The following is a 23002-nucleotide window of genomic DNA, read 5'->3' on the forward strand; positions in this document are numbered from 1 at the left end:
CTATACATTGTACTCTAAAAGAAATTGTACTGTAATCCTTTCTTTTCACTGCCACTTTGCGGAGTAACAATAACTTCATTGATAGTAATGATGCCTTATAATTTTTATACCCCCAGCCAGGGTATATATCATTTGTAGCGGCCAAAACGTGCCTCATCGAAAGAACGGTGCACGTACACGTGGTGAACGTGCCTCTGGTAGGAGTATCCAATTTGTTCCAAACTTGGTACATCGTAATATTGTTATCAAACTTAGATCAAGTTCGGAGATGGGCATTATCGGTCCACTCCTCCTTGTGCCTCGCACACAAAAGATCGAATTTTTCAAAACAAATATTTTACTGTACAGAAAGAAAAAGAATGATCCACAAAGGGTTAAAACTTTGAATAATTATAACTCCTATAACATGTGATGTAAGAGTCCGATTGCCTTCAAATTACACACATCACAATATTTTTACTAACCCAATACCTGGAGTTAAGTTGGAACATATCGGTACACTCCTTCTGGTACCTACCACACAAAGATTCCAAATTTTGAATATTCATTAAGCTCATAAGCCACAAAATTAACATTCGATTCCATCCAGACTTGACACATCTCAATATTTATATTAACTCAAGATCTTTTATAAAGATGGTAGAGATCGGACCATATCTTCTGGTAACTCCCCAACAAAGGGTCAATGTTTTGAATAATCTAAACGATTATAAAATCCGAAATAAGCATGCGGTTCAATTCAGACTTGGTAGATCTCAATACTTCCCTCAATACAAGACCTGTTATAAATATGTCAGAAATCGGACAATATCTTCTCACATAGGCTTCAAGATTTTGAAAAACAAAACGCTCACAGAAAGCGAAATAAGCATCCAACTCTCTTCAAATTTCAAACAGACAAACATTTTTGTTAACACAAGATCAGTTGTGAAGATGATGAATATCTGCGAACCCCCTCTGGTATCTCAACCATAAAGGGTCACAATTTTAACTACTTTTTTCTATCATAACTCAGCTATAATTTGATCGTGCGTGTATTCAGATGCTGTAATTATGCTCTAGGTAAAGAACGAACCCATTCTTTCCCCTCTTATTTATAAGTGATATAAGTTATTACAAGTTAATAAATATTTTAAATAATCAAATCAACTCACCTTCCTTTGCGGTCGATCACCTCCAAAATAACTTCATTGGCCAATTGATTGGGATAGGTGGCATTCCAGCGATTGTAGACCTTGTGACGATTCTTTTCGCTAACCTTGGGCATTTTATGCTGGCAAATGAAACGATGTTTGTCCACACAAGATCTTGATGACCATCTAAGGGGAAGAGGGAATAAACAAAAAAATTAATTTTAAGGAAGTATGTCGAGAATATTCAATGAACATTTGGTTTTGCAATAAATTAATATAAGGGTCTGTTTTTGCATGTCGAAGGTGAATGAAAAACACAAGTCCGAATGTGATTTTAAAATTTTGGATTGCAATTTCAAAAATAATCAAGAACATGAAAAAGTCATTTCAAATGGTGTTTTTCTATGGCATCCACTCTGATTCGTCATACATAAACAGGCACATTAAGGCTTTTTAATTTCATAAAAAATAAGGGCCAGGTTTTTTTTATAAAAAATAAAATCTTGTTAGTAATTTATGCTACGATCCATTGAAATTTCATTTTCTTGGTGTTCCACTGTTTATCTTTGTTGAATTTTAATACACCGCCTTATTATCATTTAAACAAAGTATTGCAATTTTTCCTAACCGACCCATTCATTGCATTTAACTTTCCATTTGAGTGGAAATCAAAAGTCCAATCAGCTTTTTACGCCTGTCAATTAAGATATCCACCTAGTTTTTTTGTGTGCTACACGAATTATTTGACATTAGCACGTTTCGATTCCAAGTTATTTACTGGCTGTGCTTTTTGTGAAACACAATACGGGACACACTCGCCCATTGCCAAGCAATGTTACAAAAACACACACACACACACACACACACGGAGAGTCCATGGAATTTATTGACTGCGTTTAAGAATAGTTTATAAATTATTTTGCGGCGTTGATTTGTAGGCCAGTCTTACCAAAAAATGGTTTACGTTAATGTATTTTTTTGCTCGGGATGGAATAAAAAATGCATGGAGAATTTGCTTAATGTGGAGATGGCAATGCATATATTTATTGTCTTGAAATGCAAAGGTTTCTTTTGTATAAAAGTCCGAAGTGAAATTTATTGACACAAAATTGCAATATTAATATTCAATTGGTGTTGTAACATAATGTTGTTTTATTATGTGAGAAGCTTTTGTGGGGAATGTTGTCATCAAAAATCTATTCAATTGGACACATACTACACTCAACTAAAAATGTTGACAAAAAAATTGTCATAAATTGTCAGACTTTTGAGTGAATACTTGGTAGACATGTATTATTGGCATTGTCTTAGATAATATTCATAATTATGAGGGTAGATCAATAAGTCTAAGATATTTTCATTCCCCTCGTAGACATATGTTACATAGCGCTGGTCCCATCAAGTACCACATCACATACACATCATGTTAGTGTTATATGCAAAGTGACTTTTTCACATTTTAGATTTGACATTTTTATAGCAAGGCGCATTAACTTCCAAAAATGATATACCAAGAAATATATACTATTAATTATAATATATTAATATATTAAAAAGTGTTTCTTTTTTAATGAATGAATTCTGGGGAGCGCCTAAAAGTATGCTATAAACATGTTAGAAATAAATGTGGAAAAAGAGGCTTTAAAGTTGTATAAACTAGCTTTTAATAAGTAGAGAAAATTTCGAAACCCCACGAAGTTAATGCTAGCCTACTGTATGGTTACATATATAATTCGAAAACATACTTATCCCCATGGTACAATGAAGAGAAGGTAGGTCAACTTTGAAAAAATTGCAAGTATAGAGGTCTACCTGTTTGGCTTGTAATGTCAGAATTAGTATCAAAACAATAAAAAATCAAACAACTTGTTGCATTTATTTTGAATAAATAATTGAAAAACGCGATACTGAATGAAAGGTCAACATTTCTTTTCAAAATCGTGTACTATATATCTCTTTAGGATTATTTCGCTACAAAAACTCTAGATTTTGTCGATGCATACGTTGAAATAAACATTTTGAAAACACCCGAATTTGAACAAATAAAGATGACATATTAAGCCAAGAAAATAAAAAAATTTAAATCATATGGTATCATAGCCCTACCTTGATATGATTGTACCATGCTTATCCCCAAGAAAATTTGCAGAAAATGACCGAACAGAATATTAACCCTAGATGTTTACATTTCAATACTTACCTGTATTTGTATTGAGGATCAAATACTGCACAATGATTTTCCAAACTGTGTCTGTAAATAAAATAAAAACAGGAATTAAAAATAAATAAAAAAATATGGATTACACATTATCAGAGTTCAGGCCTTCGTGGGCGCTTAGGTGATAAGTCGAAGTAGAGAATTCAATACAAAGTCACAGTCAACAATTGGGGGGAAAGCTGACGTTTTTTTAAATTTGCGGGTGAATTTGGAACCGAGAAGGTATCAGAGTGCCAATATTATTATGCCTTGGCGCCTTAACCATTAGTGAGTTTGATTGTCAAGCCCATTTCTTGGTGGAAATGCTGTAACATGGTTGCTATGGCTATTTGAAACTTTTTGCTACCAAGAGCAATAACTCAATACATTAGACTGGTAAGGAACGATGAGGTAATGTTATGATCTTCGAAAATTAATTAATCAGACATATTAAGCTAGGGGATGATACTTGATATCACTCTCTCCCTGACGATAAAGAGAATACCCGATAAAGAAAGACCCCAAACTAAGGACTTTTTTTCAAGAAAGCAGGTGAGGTCATAAGACTGTCGTGTCACGACGGATCCTAGACTTCAAATTTGGTATTTAAGAAGATTTGGTAGATGACAATCCTTGAATTATAAAATTGTCTATTGAAGTTCCCGTTTTGGTCTTTCAACGCTTAAGTTTTTCTTTTAAAAATTCCCCTAATATTGAATAGAAAAGCGGGACTTCCCACATCTTCAAGGGTCAGGGTCAACTAGATTCTATGTTAAGCTCTTCAGAGTGATGTGTCAAATACTTTACGATTCCACTTATGATCGGAAAATGTGACTAGAATTTTGTTTTAGGATTAAACTCGCGGCCTTCATTACTTCCAATATGGTGAATCAATATCTGAAGCCATTTAACTATTAGCAGTCTTAAAAAGTACTCATGGTCAGATTAATCCTGTCAAGGACTTTTCAGAAAAAATTGATTTTCGATCATTCAATTTTCAACTTACTCTATAGACTTATCATAAAAGTCATTGAATGTTAAATTGCGTCCACTAATGCTCCACTGCCACATTTTGTTGACCCAATCGTAGGTGGCGCCAATCCATATGGGATCCGTGTCTGGAAGAGAGAAATGATGTGCTCCATTATAAATATTCATATTAAATATTAAAAAAATTCGACCAAACTTACTTCCATCATTTTTCAACAGAAATTGTCGCAGCTTGCGATTTGCATATTTTTCCGGTTCAGCCAGGCGGGCATTTTTATCCTTACAAATGAAATGGGCCTCCAGCCAGCTACCCTGCTGCTGGGAGAGAGAAAAACATTCGGTGCCAATGCGTTGGAAATTTGGCGGACACATGGCGTACATGCGTCGTGTTCTGGGCTTATCCTGTTCACTTTGGGAGGCTGCCATGGCGCCGCCGGACATGTGGGGTGGGGAGATATTTTCAAAATTCACACCCACCGAGGCGGAGGATTGATGATATTGGCCACATGCTATGTGAAGAACTGCAATAAATCGATTTTTAAATTTTTATTGTTAAAAATTGAGTTTATTTTTTTTAAATTTCAAATCCACAACTCACCTAAAGCTAAAATTAATATTAAGAAGCGCATTTTGCTGCTGTGTTCTCGTCCTCACTTCCTCAAATTGAATAACAAATAAATTTTGAAATTTAAACAATTTCAATTTATGGTGCTGAGGGTTCTTGGAGTTCTTCCTTGGCGGTTTCCTAAATTTCGTTTGTTTAGTTAAAGTATTGTTGTTGTTGCTGGTTTCCTTAATTTAACAATAAAAATTTGATTGATATGTTGTGTCAAAATCAAACGGCCTCTGTTGCATATTCACTTCAAATCCAATTGAATTTCATGGAAACAACTGAAAGGAAAAAAATTGAAAAAAGGAGGAGAATAAATTATTTGAGTTTTAAATTATTTTTCCATTTAAAAAAAGTTCAGTAATTTATGAATGTTAAATGCTATTACTTGTGGTTGTCAGAGCAAGAGATTCGCATTTCTGCGAAACTAAGAATTATAGAGTTTGACTCTTGAAATCAATTAAAATCGTATTAGGAGAAAATTTCGGGCAGCACACAACAAAATTTTGTATTCATAGCAAAAATAAACATGAGATTTTGTGGTTAGAGTTGGGGATTATTCTGGGAATATTATTTTTTTTATTATTTTAAAAATGTTGAGTTTTTATGTTAAGAAATCAAAGAGTTGGAAACCTTGGAAAATTTAATGATTCTCATTTAATATTCGAATTCGAGTGAGCTCATTACTCGAATTCGCTCAAATTTAAATAAAACAGAGGGAAGATTTCAATACATTTTTTTACGTTCCAGTCCATAGGTAGACAAGGACTTCTACAGCTCATTTTAAGAACGATATGTACGAAAATATCATTAAATGGGTATTTAGTGAAAAATAAAATCCTGGAGTCTAAAGCGGGTTGTATACCCCTTTGAAACTTCTTTGAGAAAAAACGACTTCTAGACGATAAGACTACCTTATTCGGATGGCAAACTATCTAAAGATTTTCTCCAAACAAAAGACCTTTGCCTTTTTGGCAGGAGATCTTTTGAAGGCCTTTTGTAGATGATAGGTTTGTGGATCTTCTCAATGAAGATAAAACCATTTGATGGTCTCTTGATGGCAGAAGATCATTTGAAGGCCTTCTAACGCCATAAGGCCTTCATGAACTTTGAAAGGTCTCCTGTGGACAGTAGACCTTGTGAACGTCTCCTATAGAAAGAGCACATTGTTGAGGTTTTCATAAACAGGTGACCTTGTAGAACTCTCCAATAAACAGAACATCTGTGAAAGTCTCCATATAGGATATCTTGTGTAGGTCTCCAAGAGAGAGGAGACCCTGTGAAAGTCTCCTATAGAGAGGAGACCTTGTGAAGGTCTCCTAAAAAAAGGAGTTCTTGTAAAGGTCTCCTATAGATAGGATGCCTTGTAAAGGTCTCGTAAAGAGAGGAGGCCTCGTGAGTGGCGTCTGTAGAGCTCTTCTATAAACATAACATCTGTGAAAGTCTCCATGTATGTGAAGGTCTCCTATAGAGAGGAGGCCTCTAAAGACAGAAAAACCCTTTGATAGCCTCCTAACACCGGAAAACTTTTTAAAGGTTTTCTAAGCCAGAACACATTTGAAGGTCTTCAAAATAGAGACGAGACCTTGTAAATGTCTTGTAAAGGTCTCCTATGAGAGGAGATTTTCTGAAGATCTTCTAAAGAGAGGATGCCATGTGAAGGTCTCCTAAAGAGAGATCTTGTGAAGATTTCCTATAGAGATGTAAAGGTTTATAGGGAGGAGTCCTTGTAAAGGTCCACTTTGGACAGGGGTCTTGACATTTTTTTTTTAAAAGAGGGCTTCTTAAAGGTCTTCTAAGACTTTTCATAGGTCTTCTATAGGCGTTTTCCTCTTAAAGATATTATACAGATAGAAAACCTTAGAAAGATCTGCAATAGGAGAAGGTAGTCTGGCCTGAAAAAAATTGAATGTCTATTATAGGCCAAGGACTTTTTGAAGTTTCAGTAAAACCGAAGATCTCGTGAATTTTTTGGGAGTAAAAATCAGGAGCTTTTTCAAAGTCTTCCTTGGACCATTTGAAGATCTGCAGAGGATCTATTTGAGATCATCTTCATACAGGTTACATTAAAAGAGCTGTAGACTGAGGTCATCCGGGTATTTCTCTATAGACAGAAGATCTTTTCAAGGTCTCCTATTGGCCGAAAAAAATGAATGTCTTCTATAGGTCAAGGATTTTCTGTAGGTCTTCCAAAAACAGAAGATAACGGGAGACTTTCTTAGTTGCATCAATTCATTTCAGAGAACCTATTAAATAACGTCTGCATGCAGAATATAATAAAAGGTCCTGTGTATACATTTTGAAAGTCTTAGAAAAATAGAGGACGGTGGGAAGATTTTCTATGGGCAGAAGAACTCTTCTTTCTAACTACGGATAGACCTCTTTGCCCTTAATAAAAAAAAAATACTGAAAAAATCCTGAATTTATTTATTTTATCTATTCTTAAATCAACACTCATGAGACCTTTCAGCTGCTGAGTAAATTCAAAATTTGGGACAATTCCCCGAAGACACGTCGCCAGTCCCTGAATTCGCAATAAATCTTGACATATCTTATCTTGTTATGCGTTTTTTTTCTTAGAATTTTAAAAATTGTATTTCAAAACACCACACACATTTGTTTGGCTACGAATAAAACCGACTTGAATTTCAAAATAATTGATAACTGCCTTAAGCTTATTAAGAATTGGCCAAAAATGGAGCTCAATCACAACTCCGCATCTTATTAATGAGTTTTGTTATTTGATTTGACGTTTAAATTGAAATCTTGGCATTAGAATTAACACACGGCGTATGGACTGTCTGTCTGCCTGGACAGATGGACGGAAGGTCTGTCTGACGGTAGATTGTTTGATGGCTTAGTTTTTGGAAGCAAGGTCAACAAGCAGATCATCAGCATCATCATCATCGACATCATGAGAAGACCCATGTTGTGCTAGGGTACAGATTTTTTAAATACTGGTTATTTGTCTTCCTCTTCATGATTTCCGCTGCATTTGAAACGAATGGACGGCGAAGGCCTCCAAGCCAAGAGTCATTAGAAGCCCACAGCAGTGATTAATGAAGTTTTCTTTGCTTTTAACTGATGGTGTCTTTTTCCCTGCTTTTGTTTTGATACCGTCAAAATATCACCTCCTACTTTTTTTTAATTTGTTTTGTTATTTTTTTCGTTTTGTCTCCCTCTGTTATTTCTTCAAAATTATCTAAACTTTTGTTTTCATTACGTCTACGATGGTCATTGAACCACCGCCGACCGACCGACCAACCACCTTTTGTCTTTGATTTTTTTTCTTCGTTTGTTTGTTTATTACGATTTTGTATGGGTACTTTAGTTTGTTTTTGTTATTATTTTTTTTAAATAATATATATGAAGCAAAATACAAAATGTTTAATGAATTGTGAAAACGTGTTTCTTTTTTATTCTGACGTCATTATTTGTTTAGATAACAAACCAGCAATTATTAAATGCCGGGCAATTTAATGAATAATTTCAAGTCACGCCAAAGCAACACACGTCCGGCGAAGGCGTGTGAGCAAAAGTTAAACGTTTTGCAATAAAAATAAATTAACAAACAATAAATTCTTTATTAAATGAATTTATTGAGTGTCTGTTTTCTAATTTTCGTTGCAATATGTTTGAAATAAAATTGTGACAAGAAAAACAATTTTAATTAAAACTATTTAAAAAAATAGAATCAACTAAAAACTATTCAAATAATTTAAGACTATTTCAAATAATTGCATTAAGACCAGCTTAAGGCCACGTTTTCATAAATTATTTCACTATTTGAGCTTCTACTTTCCGAGACTCCATGTAGTTCTCTATTGTGAGCCCCTTGTGCGTTCTCGTACCAAGCTTGCCTAGCCATGTTGCCTTTGAATTTTCGCCAAGTATGCCTACCCCAGGATTTATTTGCATAGACGGCCAAAACCTGCTTAATAGAAATAATAATTTTAGACCCCAAGTCTCTTTGGACCAAATCCGATTCAGGACATTTTGAGTCGATCCAGAGATGTCCGTCTGTCTGTCTATCTTGCTGGCTGCTAAGCACGATAACTCTCGAATGAAGTATCTGATTTGATCCAAACTTGGTACATCGTAATATTATTATCAAACTTAGATCGAGTTCGGAGATGGGCAATATCGGTTCACTCCTTCTGGTACCTCCCCCACAAAAGGTCGAAATTTTCAAAAAAAAAAAAGATTTTACTTCACAGAGAGAGAGAGAGAGGGAGAGAGAGAGAGAGGAAGAGAGAGAGGGAGAGAGAGAGGGAGAGAGAGAGAAGCGATGATCCGATTTTGCTCCAACTTCGATAATCGTAATATTTGCCTCAGTTCTAAGTCAGATGAGAAAATGGACAATATCGGTCTTCTCCATCAAGTACCCCCCCACAAAGGGTCAAAATTTCGAATCATTACAACTCATATAAAATGTGATGTAAGTGTTCGATTGACTTCAAATTTCACACATCCCAATATTTTTGTAAACAAAAGATCTGGTGTGAAAATGGAATATACCTGTCCGCTCCTTCTAGTACTTCCCCCATAGAGGGTCAACATTTTGAATATGCATGAAGCTCATAAAACACGAAATTATCTACCGATTCCGCTCAGACTTGGTACATCTCAATATTTCCATCAACACAAGATCTGTTATAAAAACTGTAGAGATCAGACCATTTCTTTCGACACCCCCACAAAGGGTCAAAGTTTTGAATAACCAAAACGATCACAAATTACAAAATAAGCATCCGGTTCTCTTCAATTTTCACACATGCCTTTATTTTTACTAACACAAGATCTACTGTGAGAATGGGCGAACACTTTCTGGTACTTCCCCCCACAAAGGGTTCAAAATTTTGAATATCCATGTAGTTCATACAACGCGAAATTAAGATCCGATTCCATTCGGACTTGGCAAATCTCAATATTTTTATCAACACAAGAACTGTTATAAAGATGGTAGAGATAGGACCATTTGTTCTGGTGCCTCCCCCACAAAGTGTCGAAGTTCTGAATAAACAAAACGATTATAAAATCCGAATATACATCCGGTTCTCTTCATATTTCACACTTTCCATTATTTATACTAATACAAGATCTGCTGTGTAGGTGGGATATATCGGTCCACATCTTCTGGTACCCCCTTACAAATGGCCAACATTTTGAATATCCATGAAGCTCATAAAACGTGGTATTAACATCCGATTCCATTCAGACTTGGTGTATCTCAATATTGCCATCAACACAAGATCTGTTATAAAGATGATAGAGATCGAACTATTTGTTGGATAAAAATGTTCGATTTTCTTGTAATTTTACCCATACCAATATTTTTATCTGCATTCCTTAAAGTAAGAAAATGGAATATTTCGGTAGACTATATATTCTACCTCACGCACATTTTAACAGTTTCTAAAAATTGTGCATCTGTAGGCAAAACCGACTGATACGTTTTAACTTGTTAATATTTTCCTGGGATTTCTAATGTCGATTATAAAAAGTAACACCTGTAGGAGGAAGTGTGAACATTCCAATACACACCCACTTGAATCGAGCCCTTTCAAAAAAGGCTGGCTAACCCAACCTTAAAATCAAACAACAAGGGGGAAACAATTGAAAACTGCCCAGAACGTCTGACAACATCTGTCAATTTCATTTCTAATTGGAAACACACATTTCAAATTTCAATTGAATGAAAATGTTTGTGATTATTTAATTAGTTAATTATAGTTATTTAATGTTTAGATTGCGTGCGTTTGCAGTTTTGTTTTGCGATTTTTTGCTGGTGCACTCGGTTTTTTGTTTGCATTGTCAGAGAGCTGTCATGGCGCTAAAATATTTGCTTTTTTCTAAATTTGTTGATTGTTTTTGTTGTCTGCTTTCGTTGCAATAATGTAACAATGTGAATAGAAATCACAAAAAAAAAGCTCAAATAAATCTACACCATTCATGTCGTTAATGTTTCTTTTTGCCGTTCGATCATGATTTCAATGATCAAGTTCAAGTTCGAGGTTTGTCGCTGGTATTTTGTGTTTTCTATTTCATTTTGTTTCAATTCGTGGTATTTGTTGATGGCCATGAGATTCGTTTCTGTACAATCACGTTCGAATGGATGCGAGGTGGGGATTAAAAGGTTATTTGATTTAGTCTTTTGGATATATTCGAGTGGGGTGCTGGAAATAAGTTCAGAGAGAATATATTCCGCCAAATTTAAGATTTTATCAAAGACGTACACAGAAATGTATTTCGAAACTATTTCGACGTGGGAAAAAATTAACAGTTTCACTTCAAAAATAAAAAAGTGAAAAAGCAATAACTTCGACCGGGCCGAACTTTGAATACCCTCCACCATATGAAAAAATTTGAAATTTTTTAAAAAAAAGGAAATAAATAAAAGATAAATAAAAAATAGTATTCGTTATAAATCCTGTCAAAATCTTAAATAATACAGTATATATAGGGAATTTTTGGTGTCTATACGAAGACGTGGACTACGAAGTGCAAATACGAAATTTTAACAATTACGGTGAATAATGTAGCTAAAATAAACAAAATACCGAATATAGGGAGGTACGGATATTTGGGAGCTATACGAAGACCGGCTTAGACAATTTTTTGTCGCAGGTTATAGTTTTTATTAGGAACTTCAAATACGAAATTTGAAACAGTTCCCGTGAGTAAAGTCTGGCGATTTTATTATCAAAACACCGAATATCGGGAGGTACCGATATTTAAGGGCTATACGAAGACCTGGACCTGTATAGCCAACTTTCTGTCATAGGCTGTAGAACCCGGTACGAATTGCAAATACGAATATGAAACAATTCCGTTGAATAATGTCGCTGAAATCAGCGAAATGCCGAATATAGGGAGGTACCGATATGTAGGGGCTATACGAAGACCTGGACCTGCAATGACAATTCTCTGTCAAAGACTTTAGTATCTATTAGGAAATTCAAACACGAAATATGAAACAATTCCTGTGAAAAATGTCGCTGAAATCAGCAAAATGCCGAATATAGGGGGATGTACCGGTATATGGGGCTATACGAAGACGTGGGCCTGCATAGTCAACTTTTTGTCACAAGCTGTAATACCCATTACAAACTATCATAACGAAATTTGAAACAATTCCGGTGAACAATAGCGCCTAAAACATCAAAATACCGAATATAGGGACCTATATAGCCCGTTTTCAATACCACAAATCCTGTACACCAAACACACATATTAGTAAAGTTTCAACAACCTACTTCGATTCGTTCGGAAGCTAAAGTGATTGCCACAGACGGACGGACAGACATACGGACGGACGGTCATTGTTAAATCGACATAGAATTTTATGCTGATTAAAAAAATATATTTTGTGGGGTCTAAAATTGATATTTCGAGAGGTTAACAAGAGAATGACAAAGTTAATATACCATCCATACTATGGTGGAGGGTATAAAAATGGCAGGATTGCAGGAACTCCAGACTAGGCCAACCTTGTCCCTGATTTCTATGGAAAGGTTTTTTTATTATATCCTTATTATTCAAGGAATATAAAGAATTTAATTTTAACTCTTTGAGGGTGTTTTGAGACAATAATACTTAAAAATTCAAAAGTCGGGTCTACTTCTCTGAGTTATACTATTTCGTCACCTCAACCCATTCAGAATTATTGACGCTTTCGAATAATGCTACCTATAAGATTGTCTATAGAGAATTTTTCTGAAAGAGAATAGTTGACCGGCAACATTTTTCTCCTGAGTCTCTCTAAAGGCTTGAAAAATCAATATCTGTTAATGAACTCCATTGGCTTGGTATCTGTACACCCCTCGTATATCTATTCAATATTTTCATTTTTTCACCCAACTTACCCTCCGATTTTTTCACAATTGCCCATTTTGATAGATTTTTTTTTGTTTCAAAAAAGATTGGTTGACTGGTAAAATTTTTTCTGAGTCCGTCTCAAGGCTTGAAACATCAAAATGTGCTAATAAACTCCATTGGCTTGGTATCTGTACCACCCTCGTATTTCTATTCAATATTTTTATTTTTTCACCCAATTTACCCGCATATTTTTTCCCAATTGCCCATTTTGATAGATTTTGTTTTTTTTTTTTTTTTACAAATAATAGCCTGTCTGACGATCTGTCGTCCCCACCAACTGACATCTAGCATCATCAGCATGTCTTGCTAACAACTAGAAAAAATATGTTTGTCTTCTTTTTCCAATGGCCATAAATTAAGTGAACAGTAATGTGATATTGACAACGACAACAACAACAGCAACAATAATTTATTGGCTGTTATTGCTCTGCAAATGACAAACGTAGAAATTTGTAGCAGCAAAACAGAGAATGAAAATGAAAACGAAATCGAAAAAATGCAAACTCAAATGAATTCAAAATAGAAATAAACAAATCTTTTGACAGATGATTGTTTTGATAGACAATTGATGGATTCTCCGGCAAGACGACAATGCTAATTGGAAATGAAACAAGTCGTTATTGGGTAATAAATGATGGGATGGAGTCTAATCGGAGAGGGGTACAAATGAGACAATGTGATGCCAATATTTCGTGAGGGGTTTCATAAAAGCTTTTTGGGGATTTTGATAATCAATAAATAATTATCGTTAAAATTGGGATACCAGACTACCGGAATTATGCTTACATCAGTGTAGTTCATAAAAATAGAGAAAAATAAGTTTTATCATTGAAACTTCTTAAATCGGAACACAGTCAAGGAGAAATTCAATTGTAGTGGGAGAAATATCAAATATTTGGTTAGATGAGAGGATGGTCGGTCTATCAATGCAAATACAGAGACCTTCATCGGATCTAGCTTCTCAAAAAAGTGGTTATAAGACCTCTTTGCTTAACTTTAATTTTTATCACATTTGGATTTTTACCAAGAATATTTGGATTATTTTCAGAATTATTTTAGAATGAAAATGTATGTATACATATATAAATATGTATTTTTGTGGAAAAAATTATTCAAGAGCTCAGTACTCTCAAACAACCTCATATTATTTTACCTTGTAAATGTTAGGTTATGATTCTAACTTAGAGTTTGAATATCACAGTTCACTTGGAGAGCAACATTTTTTAAAAATATTTTATTTTATATTAATTCTAATTTTACTCTTCAAACTATACTTCACAACTGATATGTAGTTCGAATTCAAATTTGGTGAGTAGCCAAATTGAGAAGAAGCATGTAACAACAGCCTACCTAACTTCAGGTACAAAATTCTTTCTAACCACAAAAACGGACTGGCAATATCAAGGTGTGACATTGTAAGGTGCAAACAGCTAACCCACAGGTAGAATTTCGTTCACCTGTTGCCATGAGCTCTTTTTTAAGTAATCCGCCTTTTTATAACACCTCTGTTTATAATCTTTATCAAGGTTATGTGATTCCAGTAGGGCTTGGTTTTTGTACAAACCAAATTTCACGAACTCAATGAATTGGTTGTAGGTCAGTTGCCGCTACAATTTTCAAAGAAATTTGGACGACTTTAAAAAAAAAACTGTTTGAATATACAAACAAAATACAACAAAACCCGGATTTTTTAAATTGTTTAAAGAATTTTCTGTGTTTTAAGCCTAGATTTTTTTAAAAACTACGAGCTACCGACATTTTTTGAGAAAGGTTTATAAGAACTATAAAAACCAAAAATATATTTTGAACTGTTAATTAACAAGGACACTCTTAGCTACAAATATGGATTTTGTAAAATTATTTCTTAAGGACCTTTTGAGCTTCAAAATAGATTTTTAAGTGATTTTTCAAAGACCGGCAGAGCTGAAAATGTTAATTTTTTAAAACATTCTGAGATACAAATGTCGATTTTTTTAATATTTCTTCAAGAATGATAAGATGTGCCTGCTTTAAATCTTTTAATATTTTTTCAAGAACATTTTGCAAACAAGTTTTTTTACACAATATTTTTCAAGGGTCTTCTTCTGATTTCTGATTTCTTCTGATTTTTTAATAATATTCTTTCAATGACCTCCTGGGTAGCAAGCTTGATTTTTTTAAATATTTTATAAGGATCTTCTGAGCTACAAACGAACCATTCGAGTTAAAAACGTGGACGTTTATTAATTTTTTTAAAGCAACTTTCTGAGTTCCATGCTTGGAATTTGAAGAACGTTTTTTAAGGATTCGATGAATTAAAAAAAAAACAAATTTTTGAAGTACCACTATAGCTATAAACCTATATTTTTTTAAAAATAATTTTTTCACTGATGAATTAAATTTTGGATTTTTCGAGAAAGTTATGGCCGGGCTACATCGGAGGTTGTTTCTATTTTATTTTTTTGGACGAAAGAATTTATTATAAATTAAAAAAAAAAAAACCGGATCGAACTTTCAATTCCTCCACCATGAAGTAAAGAAAACATTTATATGTGGACGCAATATCAAACCATGAACATATATATAGACTATTTTCTACTACAAGGATTTGTATCTATTGCGGGTCATGAATACCCTTAGATTCAAACGTGGATTTTTAGGACATATCTTCAATGACTATTTGAGCTGAGGACATGGATACCAAAATTGTATACTTTTTAAGAATATTTTTCAAGGCATTCAAATCCATATTTGAGGATTATTACGGATATTTTTTTACTCTTATCAAGGTATATCAGATCCTCTTTGGTAGATTTTTTAAGAATATTTTGTTATTATTATGTTTCACTAAATTTGTTTTAAATTTCGTATTGGAATATCTTAATGGGTACTAAAACCTATGGCAAAAATTTTCGTATACAAGTCCACGTCTTTGTATGGTCCCCATATAACGGTACTTTCGGATGTTCGGTATTTTCATGCTTTTAGCGACATTATTCTTCGGAATTGTTTCAAATTTCGTATTTAAAGTTCGTAATGGGTACTACAGCCTATGACAAACATTTTCGTATACAGCTCTACGTCTTAGTATAGTCTCCATTTTTAGTTAAGTTGAAATTTTCGTATTTTTTTACATTTTTCAACTTCCTTCTAAATACTGGAGGGTATTAAAAAATCGTGGATATTTTAATTTTTTTAAGGCAAATAGTAGTTAAAAGTACTCAGAACTTCAATTTTATTTTTTTTTTAATTTTTTCGAGATATATCAGACCCATTATCTGGGATTTTCCTTTTCATTCGGCCTTCCTATTTCATTATTACCTCCTATTTGTTTGTTGTTGTCATTCAATTTGCCTACATGGTGACATACAATGATCTAATTTAATTTTCCAAGGTATAAATTGTTCACATTTCTTATTCAATTTTCTTTGCCATTTTGTTTTCGTTCATGTGAATGGAAGGTCAGGGAAGGAAGATGAAGACAAAAAAAAAAAAAAAACTGGCAAAGAATGGCAATAACAAGATATTACTGTCAATAAGCCCACATATGAACAAATAATTGGAAATCCGTTTTTCCATGCTCAAAATCCATGGACATATGGTTGGCTGGTTGGTTGGATGGCCGGTTGGTTGGTTGGGCAACAAAAAAATCTATCCAACAGTTATTTGTGCAATGTGTAGGTACAAACATACATGCATAAATCGATTGGATCTTGAATCTTTTATAGTCAAACAGTCAACTTCCCAGCCTGACTGGCTGGCTAGCTTGCTGCCTGTCGAATGCAATTTATACACTCGATTGAGCTGCATTTAGTTTGTTTGAGTGTTGTTGTTTTTTTCGTTCTTTCTTTCTTTTTGGCAATTGGGCTCTATGCCAATATGTCTGGTAGGTAATGCTGCCAAACATGTCGAGTTTGTTAGCACTCCCAAGTATTTTAGATAAAGGAGTCGGAGAAGAAGGCGATGGAGAGGAAGCAGATGAAGCAAAAAAGCCAATTTATATTTATTTTTTTATTCATAACATTTGTTAATGGCAGGAAATAAATTTATTCAAAATTGTGAACAGAACCCAATGGTCCAGTGCTGGGGTATGTAGGTTTTTAAAACCGTTTTAATATTTATTGGAAGTAGCAGTCAGTTTGTGAGTTTGTTTTTTTTTTCAATTTTAGCTCACATCCAGTTTGAGTTGAATTTAATGAATGGATTATTTTATGACAATAGAAAGTATGAATATTATTTGAAACATTTTTGGCAGAGAGCTTGTTTTGAGGTTTATTTGTAATAAATTAGAATTAGAAACATTAATTGACAAAATCTTGAGAAATTGATCAACTTGCAATTTGAATCAATTATAACAGATTTAAGTTCCAAAAGAATAAATAAATATAAATGAAGGTAGTAAGAAATTCAATATTGCGAAGACAAGTTTTCGTAAAAGAGATAGAAACAAAATAAAAATATATAATAATAAAAAAATAAAATAATAAAAAATAAAATAATAAAAAAATAATAATAATAAAAAAAATTAATAGACATCAATATTGCGAAGACAATTTTTTGTAAAAGAGATAGAAACCAAAAAATAAATAAAATAAAGAAATGAAACAAAGAAAAAAATAAAAAAAGAAAATAAAATAATAAAAAATAAAATAATAAAATATAAAAAAATAAAATAGTAAAAAAAAATAAATAGACATCAATATTGCGAAGACAAGTTTTTGTAAAAGAGATAGAAACCAATAAAATGAAACAACAAAAAAAAAAAAAAAATAAATAAATAAAATAAAATAAAGTAATAAAGAAAAATAAAATAATAAAATCAAAATAAATAGACATCAAAAAATTAAATATTTTTCATTAAAAAAATATTTTGAAAGTTTCCTACTTTTTAGCTTTAAATTAGCCCACCACCAAGTTTCCTGTTATTGTTTTTTTATAAACTTAGGCTCATATATCATCTAAGTAGCGAAACAAAAAAATGAAAAATAAACGTCAAACAACATTTCAATGTCACACCATGTCGTTTCGTATCACGCAAACATGTCAGGCCATAACAAGTGCCACGCGGCTGCTTCCTAGGCTCGCTTTGCCACTTGACTCTTAGATTTCATTCATTTATCTTCGTTTTTTGTCAAACAATAGCCCCCCAGAGAAGGGTGCTTTGCGGAATTATTATTAATTGAGCACTGAAATGTAACGAAACGAAAATTGAATTGAAAAGACTCTTGGGTTTGAAATTTTAATATATTGTATCAAAGTGGGCCCCTTTTGTTGGTAAAACAAATATTTAGAGAGGTATGGTGAGTAAAAGGGTAAGAACGTGTAGCACAATTTTAAAAAGGGACAAATTTTGTAGAAAATTTTAATATTTAAAAAAAAAAAAATTCTTTATTTAGTTAGAAAAAATAGTTGGATTCAGTTCCGATAGTCCATGATATTGTTTTATAAATAGTATTTGATTATAGTTGAATGATTTTGTCACAGTTTTTTTTTATAAAACTTTCAAGATTTTTAACTCTGTTAATCATTGTCAAAATAATCCTCTATTATAGTACGAATGTCTTTGGAAGGCATTCCCGACAATCTTTGAATATGTATTTAAAAAAAAAAATTCACGTAATTTTTTGAAAGAAAAATATTTTGAAATCAACGGTCTTTGAAAATATTTCTTGGCAAATATCCTTAGAGATCAACGACAGCTAAAAAAATTCAGGGCAGCCCTTGAATACTATTTTATCAAAATTTCAAATTCACCTCAATCCTTTAAAAAAAATTAATGTCCATGAAAACGAATTTAAAATCAACGACAATTCTTGAAACACTATTTAAAAAAATCGTAGCGATCCTTCACAAATAGCACTGTGCGACAAAAGTATTTTTTTTTTCAGGAAAAAAAAAATACAAAAAATTTTGAAAGTATAGCTAAAAATAGAAGACACGTGTATCGGCGTTTCGAATGTTTACATCGCAAAATCGAGGGGACAAATTCCCCCATCTTCCACACTTTTCGCAATTTTCTAATTAAGATTCCTTGGAATCCGTCCATTTTAAGTATACAGGGTGAGATGAAAAAACTGCAACCAACTTCAGACTGCTATTATTTATAAGCCACTCGTCCGATAGCTGGTTAAATTATTCCACTGACAGCTCATTATATTGTTTACAAGCGTAAAAAAGCATTTTGGTGAGAATTTTCCAGAAAAAAGTTATTCGTGATGGAATTCATGCGCGATAGTGTGATTTCTTTATATTTGGCTGGAAACCACAAGTGACTATGGTTAGAGCACTCCAGCATTTAAATGTGAATAAATCTCTTGTGTCTCGTAGCCCGATGTCAAGGAAGTGGAAAAAAACAGCAACATCAGCAGAAATGGTACGAAAAGTAGAGAAGCCACTTGATCGAAACCCGCATCGCAGTGACCGAAAAATGGTTCGTGAGCTGAACATATCGCAATATTCCATTCGGCAAATATTCCAAAATGAGCTCTGGCTAAAGCCATTGAAATTGCAAAAAGTGCAAGAACTAACACCGCAACAGAAAGAAAATAGACTCAAAAGAGCTAAAGAGTTGCTTCGCTTGGCCGAAAGTGGTGATGAGAAAACATTCGTTGTCCAGCAGTTTGTAAACAAACAAAATGATCGTGTTTACTTGCCAAAGAGGTCAGCTGAAAATGTGAACCTTCTATTGGCAACTAGAACTCAAGCGCCAGCCATGGTGATGGTGTGGGCCGCCATAATAGCCGATGGTCGCTCTCCGCTCGTATTAATCGACCGTGGCATCAGAATAAATGCTGAATATTATCGCGAAAATATTCTGGAGGGTGTATAAAAGCCTTGGACACGCAAACATTTTGGCCGCAGACCTTGGACATTCAAACTGGACTCAACACCACTGCACTCAGCATGCGCCACCCAAGAATGGTTACAAAATGAGGTTCCTCGCTTCATTTTCAGCGCACAATGGCCACCAAAGTCTCTGGATACCAATCCGTTGGACTATTGTGTCTGGAGCATTTTGGCAAGGCAAGGTTGGCACTAAAAATTACCAAAGTGTCGATTACCTCAAGCAAGCGCTTTGCCGGAAATTGGCAAAAATACTGCAGAGCAACATTCGGGCATCATGAGACGGTTTCATTGGCCGTTTGAAGACCATAATTCGTGTCAATTCGAACAAATATAAACTTATTTTAAAATTTGATGCTATTTCCGACTTTTTTTGCTTTCATTCAATAAAATTTAAAACAAAAAAAAAAAATTAAAATTATGGCGTTTGACCTTGTTGCAGTTTTTTTATCTCACCCTGTACAATGAAAATAGAGTTTCCTTTTCATTGGTGACTCATAGTAAAATTTGATGAAGAACATTTTCGTCTTTGACGTCATCCTTCTAAAATGATGCTTTGTTGGAGATTTTTGCCAAAATTCTTACAAAGTGAGGGTTTAACCCTAAAATGTATCTTTACTATGTATGAACTCCGGGCGTTTAGGTAAGATTTAGATTTTGAAGTCTTCTAGGACCTATAGTAGAATGTTATGATAAATAATTTTCTAGAATATTTTGACTTGCTACCATCCCGTTTAAAAGGAGTTTTAACCATATTTTGAAAAACGGACTAATGAACCTGTTTGTTGACTCGCTTGAGGATTAATATTTTCGACCAAAATATTCCTCGTATTTTTATCTGAAATATTGCCAAAGACACCATATTTCTAAAATGCCGGGATTTCGTGGAATCTTTGTCCGAAAATTTCCAAAAGTGTGTAAGAGGGGGGAATTTGCCCCCTATTTAGGTTACTTAGTGATGTAAACTTTACACTTCTTTTTAAGCTCTTCATTGATAATCTGATGGATTTTCCCCGTAAATGTTGCAGAATTTTGTCGCACAGTGTTATTAAATCGATAGTCCATAAAAATATATCCTCTATTTAGTGCCGGGGTTCCCTGAAAATATCCTAAAAAATGCACGAATGTAGCTCCCGCAATCACCGAAAATGTTTTCTAAAATATGTTTCAATTATAGCTCAGATAATCCCTCAGACCCTGAAAATGTATTCCCAGAAATTTTTAATTACATAATATTCACATCATTATGAATTTCTTCAACGTATTCATGACCTCTGACCTCTAAATATTATCATAAATAATGCGATAACTTAAAAATAACCCACATTAAATTGTAATTAATGTAACTCCGCATCGAAACAAACCCAAACAGATGTCGACGAAAAAAAAGGTTGCAATAAATTACAAATTCATGAAGTTCTTTGTAAAAAAAAGCAAAAAACCAACAGCAACAACAAATGCTGTCATCAATTGCGTCACTTTGACACAGAGTATACATTCGTACATATTCAATTAGAGCGTCACTTATATTTCCCATCATTCAAATTGAAAAGCGAAAAACTGGCTGACATTGCCGCAGCCCCAGCAGCTTCCAAACCCGCCAACTTTTTGATAGAGATGACATCCGTCAGACCTTTATTTTGTTTATTCGTTTTTTTTTTCATCTCTCAAAAATAGCAACATAAGCCGACTGTAAGGCTTAATTGACTGTCGTCGAAACTGCCAGTGAAACTGAGTCTGAATTTTTGTTTACATACATTAACCGTGTCTGGCGGCCTCCCATGACTTATTAAAAATAGATTTGATTATTTATACTCCCGTCTTGGCGTGTCTCCGACGCTTTTCGAAAAATTAGCAATATTTGTTGTAACAAATGTTAAATGAGTTTTGTTGTTGTTGTACGAATTGGTATTCGTATTCATTTTGTGATGCAGTACAATTTTAATTATTATTGAGTGTGTGTGTGTGGAGTGGTGGGTGGCACACAACGTGAAGAAGCTATTAAGCGGCGCTTGAATTTATCGCCGATGTTGTTGTCGTCGTCGTTTTTCAAATGGCTTTTGGCCGCTACCCATGCTGATGTCATGGTTTTGTGTTAAGTTTGTCATTGCAGCAATAAAGTTTGTGTCTATTAACACCAACAACAAACTTGCCAAGTTTTTTTTTTTATGTATTCTCAACTCATGTAACACTTGACGTTCTCAATTCGAAAGTGTTGAGTTATTTTTATGACAATAGATTTTGCATTAACTTTAATGGCTTTTGGTGGCATACAATGTTTTTGAGTTTTCAGTGTGGCATTTAAAATGCACACAAAATGAGTTTGAGTCGGCGATTTGAAAAGAATGTATACAGAAATAACTCTCAATACATTTTTTACGATCGGAAAACTTAAACTTTCCATTTTTTAGACTTTTTTTCAAAAGAAATTTTAAGAAACTCAAATTTATGCTCCATAAACCCAGGAAAAATATTTTAAAATACCGTCAAACAAATTTAAGTTCTAGAAGAAATATCTTTAGAATGCCGAACAATCGTCATGATTATTTTTTACAATTTAGCCATATTTTTCATATTATTTCTATGGTCTTAACCACATTTTGCAGCTTATTTGGCTAAACAATTGTATTTATGCTACTGTGAGGGTAGAAAAACCTTCTTACAAAATAATTTTAAAATATAATGCTACCCTAGATCCACGTTTTCAGCCAATAATGGAGGTTGAAAAATTCTATATGGAGGTAATCGTATTGGATAATAACAGTAATTGAAAAATATCTCGGAAATAACGGATACAGATTATATGGGGGTTATACTGACAAGATTACACCGTGTCCCACATTTGGTAGAAATTGTTCTACATGTAATCCATAGACTTGTATCAAATTTAAAAGCCATATACACTTTGCGAAGTATAGAGCAAAATATTTGAGGCCCTTTGGATTTGGTTAAGGCTTTATAAAGAGTCAAAAAAAAAAAAGTAAAAGTAAGGCCTGTGCCCCAAAACCCTTTTGGAATTTCGATCTTCAAACCCAATACTATAACCTCCATATACAATTTCACATCCCCCTTCAGATTGGCTGTTGTTCAGTGTAGTGCTAAAAATTGGAGGTTGTATAATGTTCATCTGAAGAATATTTTTAAAAAATCCAAACTCAGCGTTTTAAGAATATTCCTAAAATGAGACTTTTGTGATCCTTTAAAATACAACGGGTCTTTATGACGCCTAAAATATTCTTAAAAATCTAGGCTTCTTTCCTGTCCGATCAAAATATATATTTCAAGAAATTCATGGCTGTTTGGCGCCTGCCAAAGAAATTTAAAAATCAGCAATTCTTTGACTGCCCCATAAAATATTCCTACAATATAAGA

The 23002-nt window shown here is 33.6% G+C and overlaps 1 protein-coding gene across 4 annotated transcripts in view; it reads right to left on the bottom strand.

Moving 5' to 3' along the window:
- Positions 1–23002, bottom strand: part of LOC131801244 (trichohyalin-like) — a 292580-nt gene that overhangs the window by 3886 nt on the left and 265692 nt on the right. For 3 of the 4 annotated variants that reach the window (XM_059119681.1, XM_059119679.1, XM_059119680.1), the window contains 5 exons: positions 4919–5211; positions 4521–4841; positions 4337–4448; positions 3334–3384; positions 1155–1319 (listed from right to left, as the gene is read on the bottom strand). In XM_059119681.1, coding sequence (XP_058975664.1) covers positions 1155–1319; positions 3334–3384; positions 4337–4448; positions 4521–4841; positions 4919–4949 — 680 coding nt within the window. In that variant the 5' untranslated portion in view covers positions 4950–5211. Of the gene's footprint in view, positions 1–1154; positions 1320–3333; positions 3385–4336; positions 4449–4520; positions 4842–4918; positions 5212–13961; positions 13980–23002 lie in introns of those variants that run through there. The other variant, XM_059119682.1, reaches the window with a different exon arrangement.

Source organism: Musca domestica, unplaced genomic scaffold (genome assembly GCF_030504385.1).
Source record: "Musca domestica strain aabys unplaced genomic scaffold, Musca_domestica.polishedcontigs.V.1.1 15, whole genome shotgun sequence".
In the NCBI taxonomy this organism is placed as follows: domain Eukaryota; kingdom Metazoa; phylum Arthropoda; class Insecta; order Diptera; family Muscidae; genus Musca; species Musca domestica.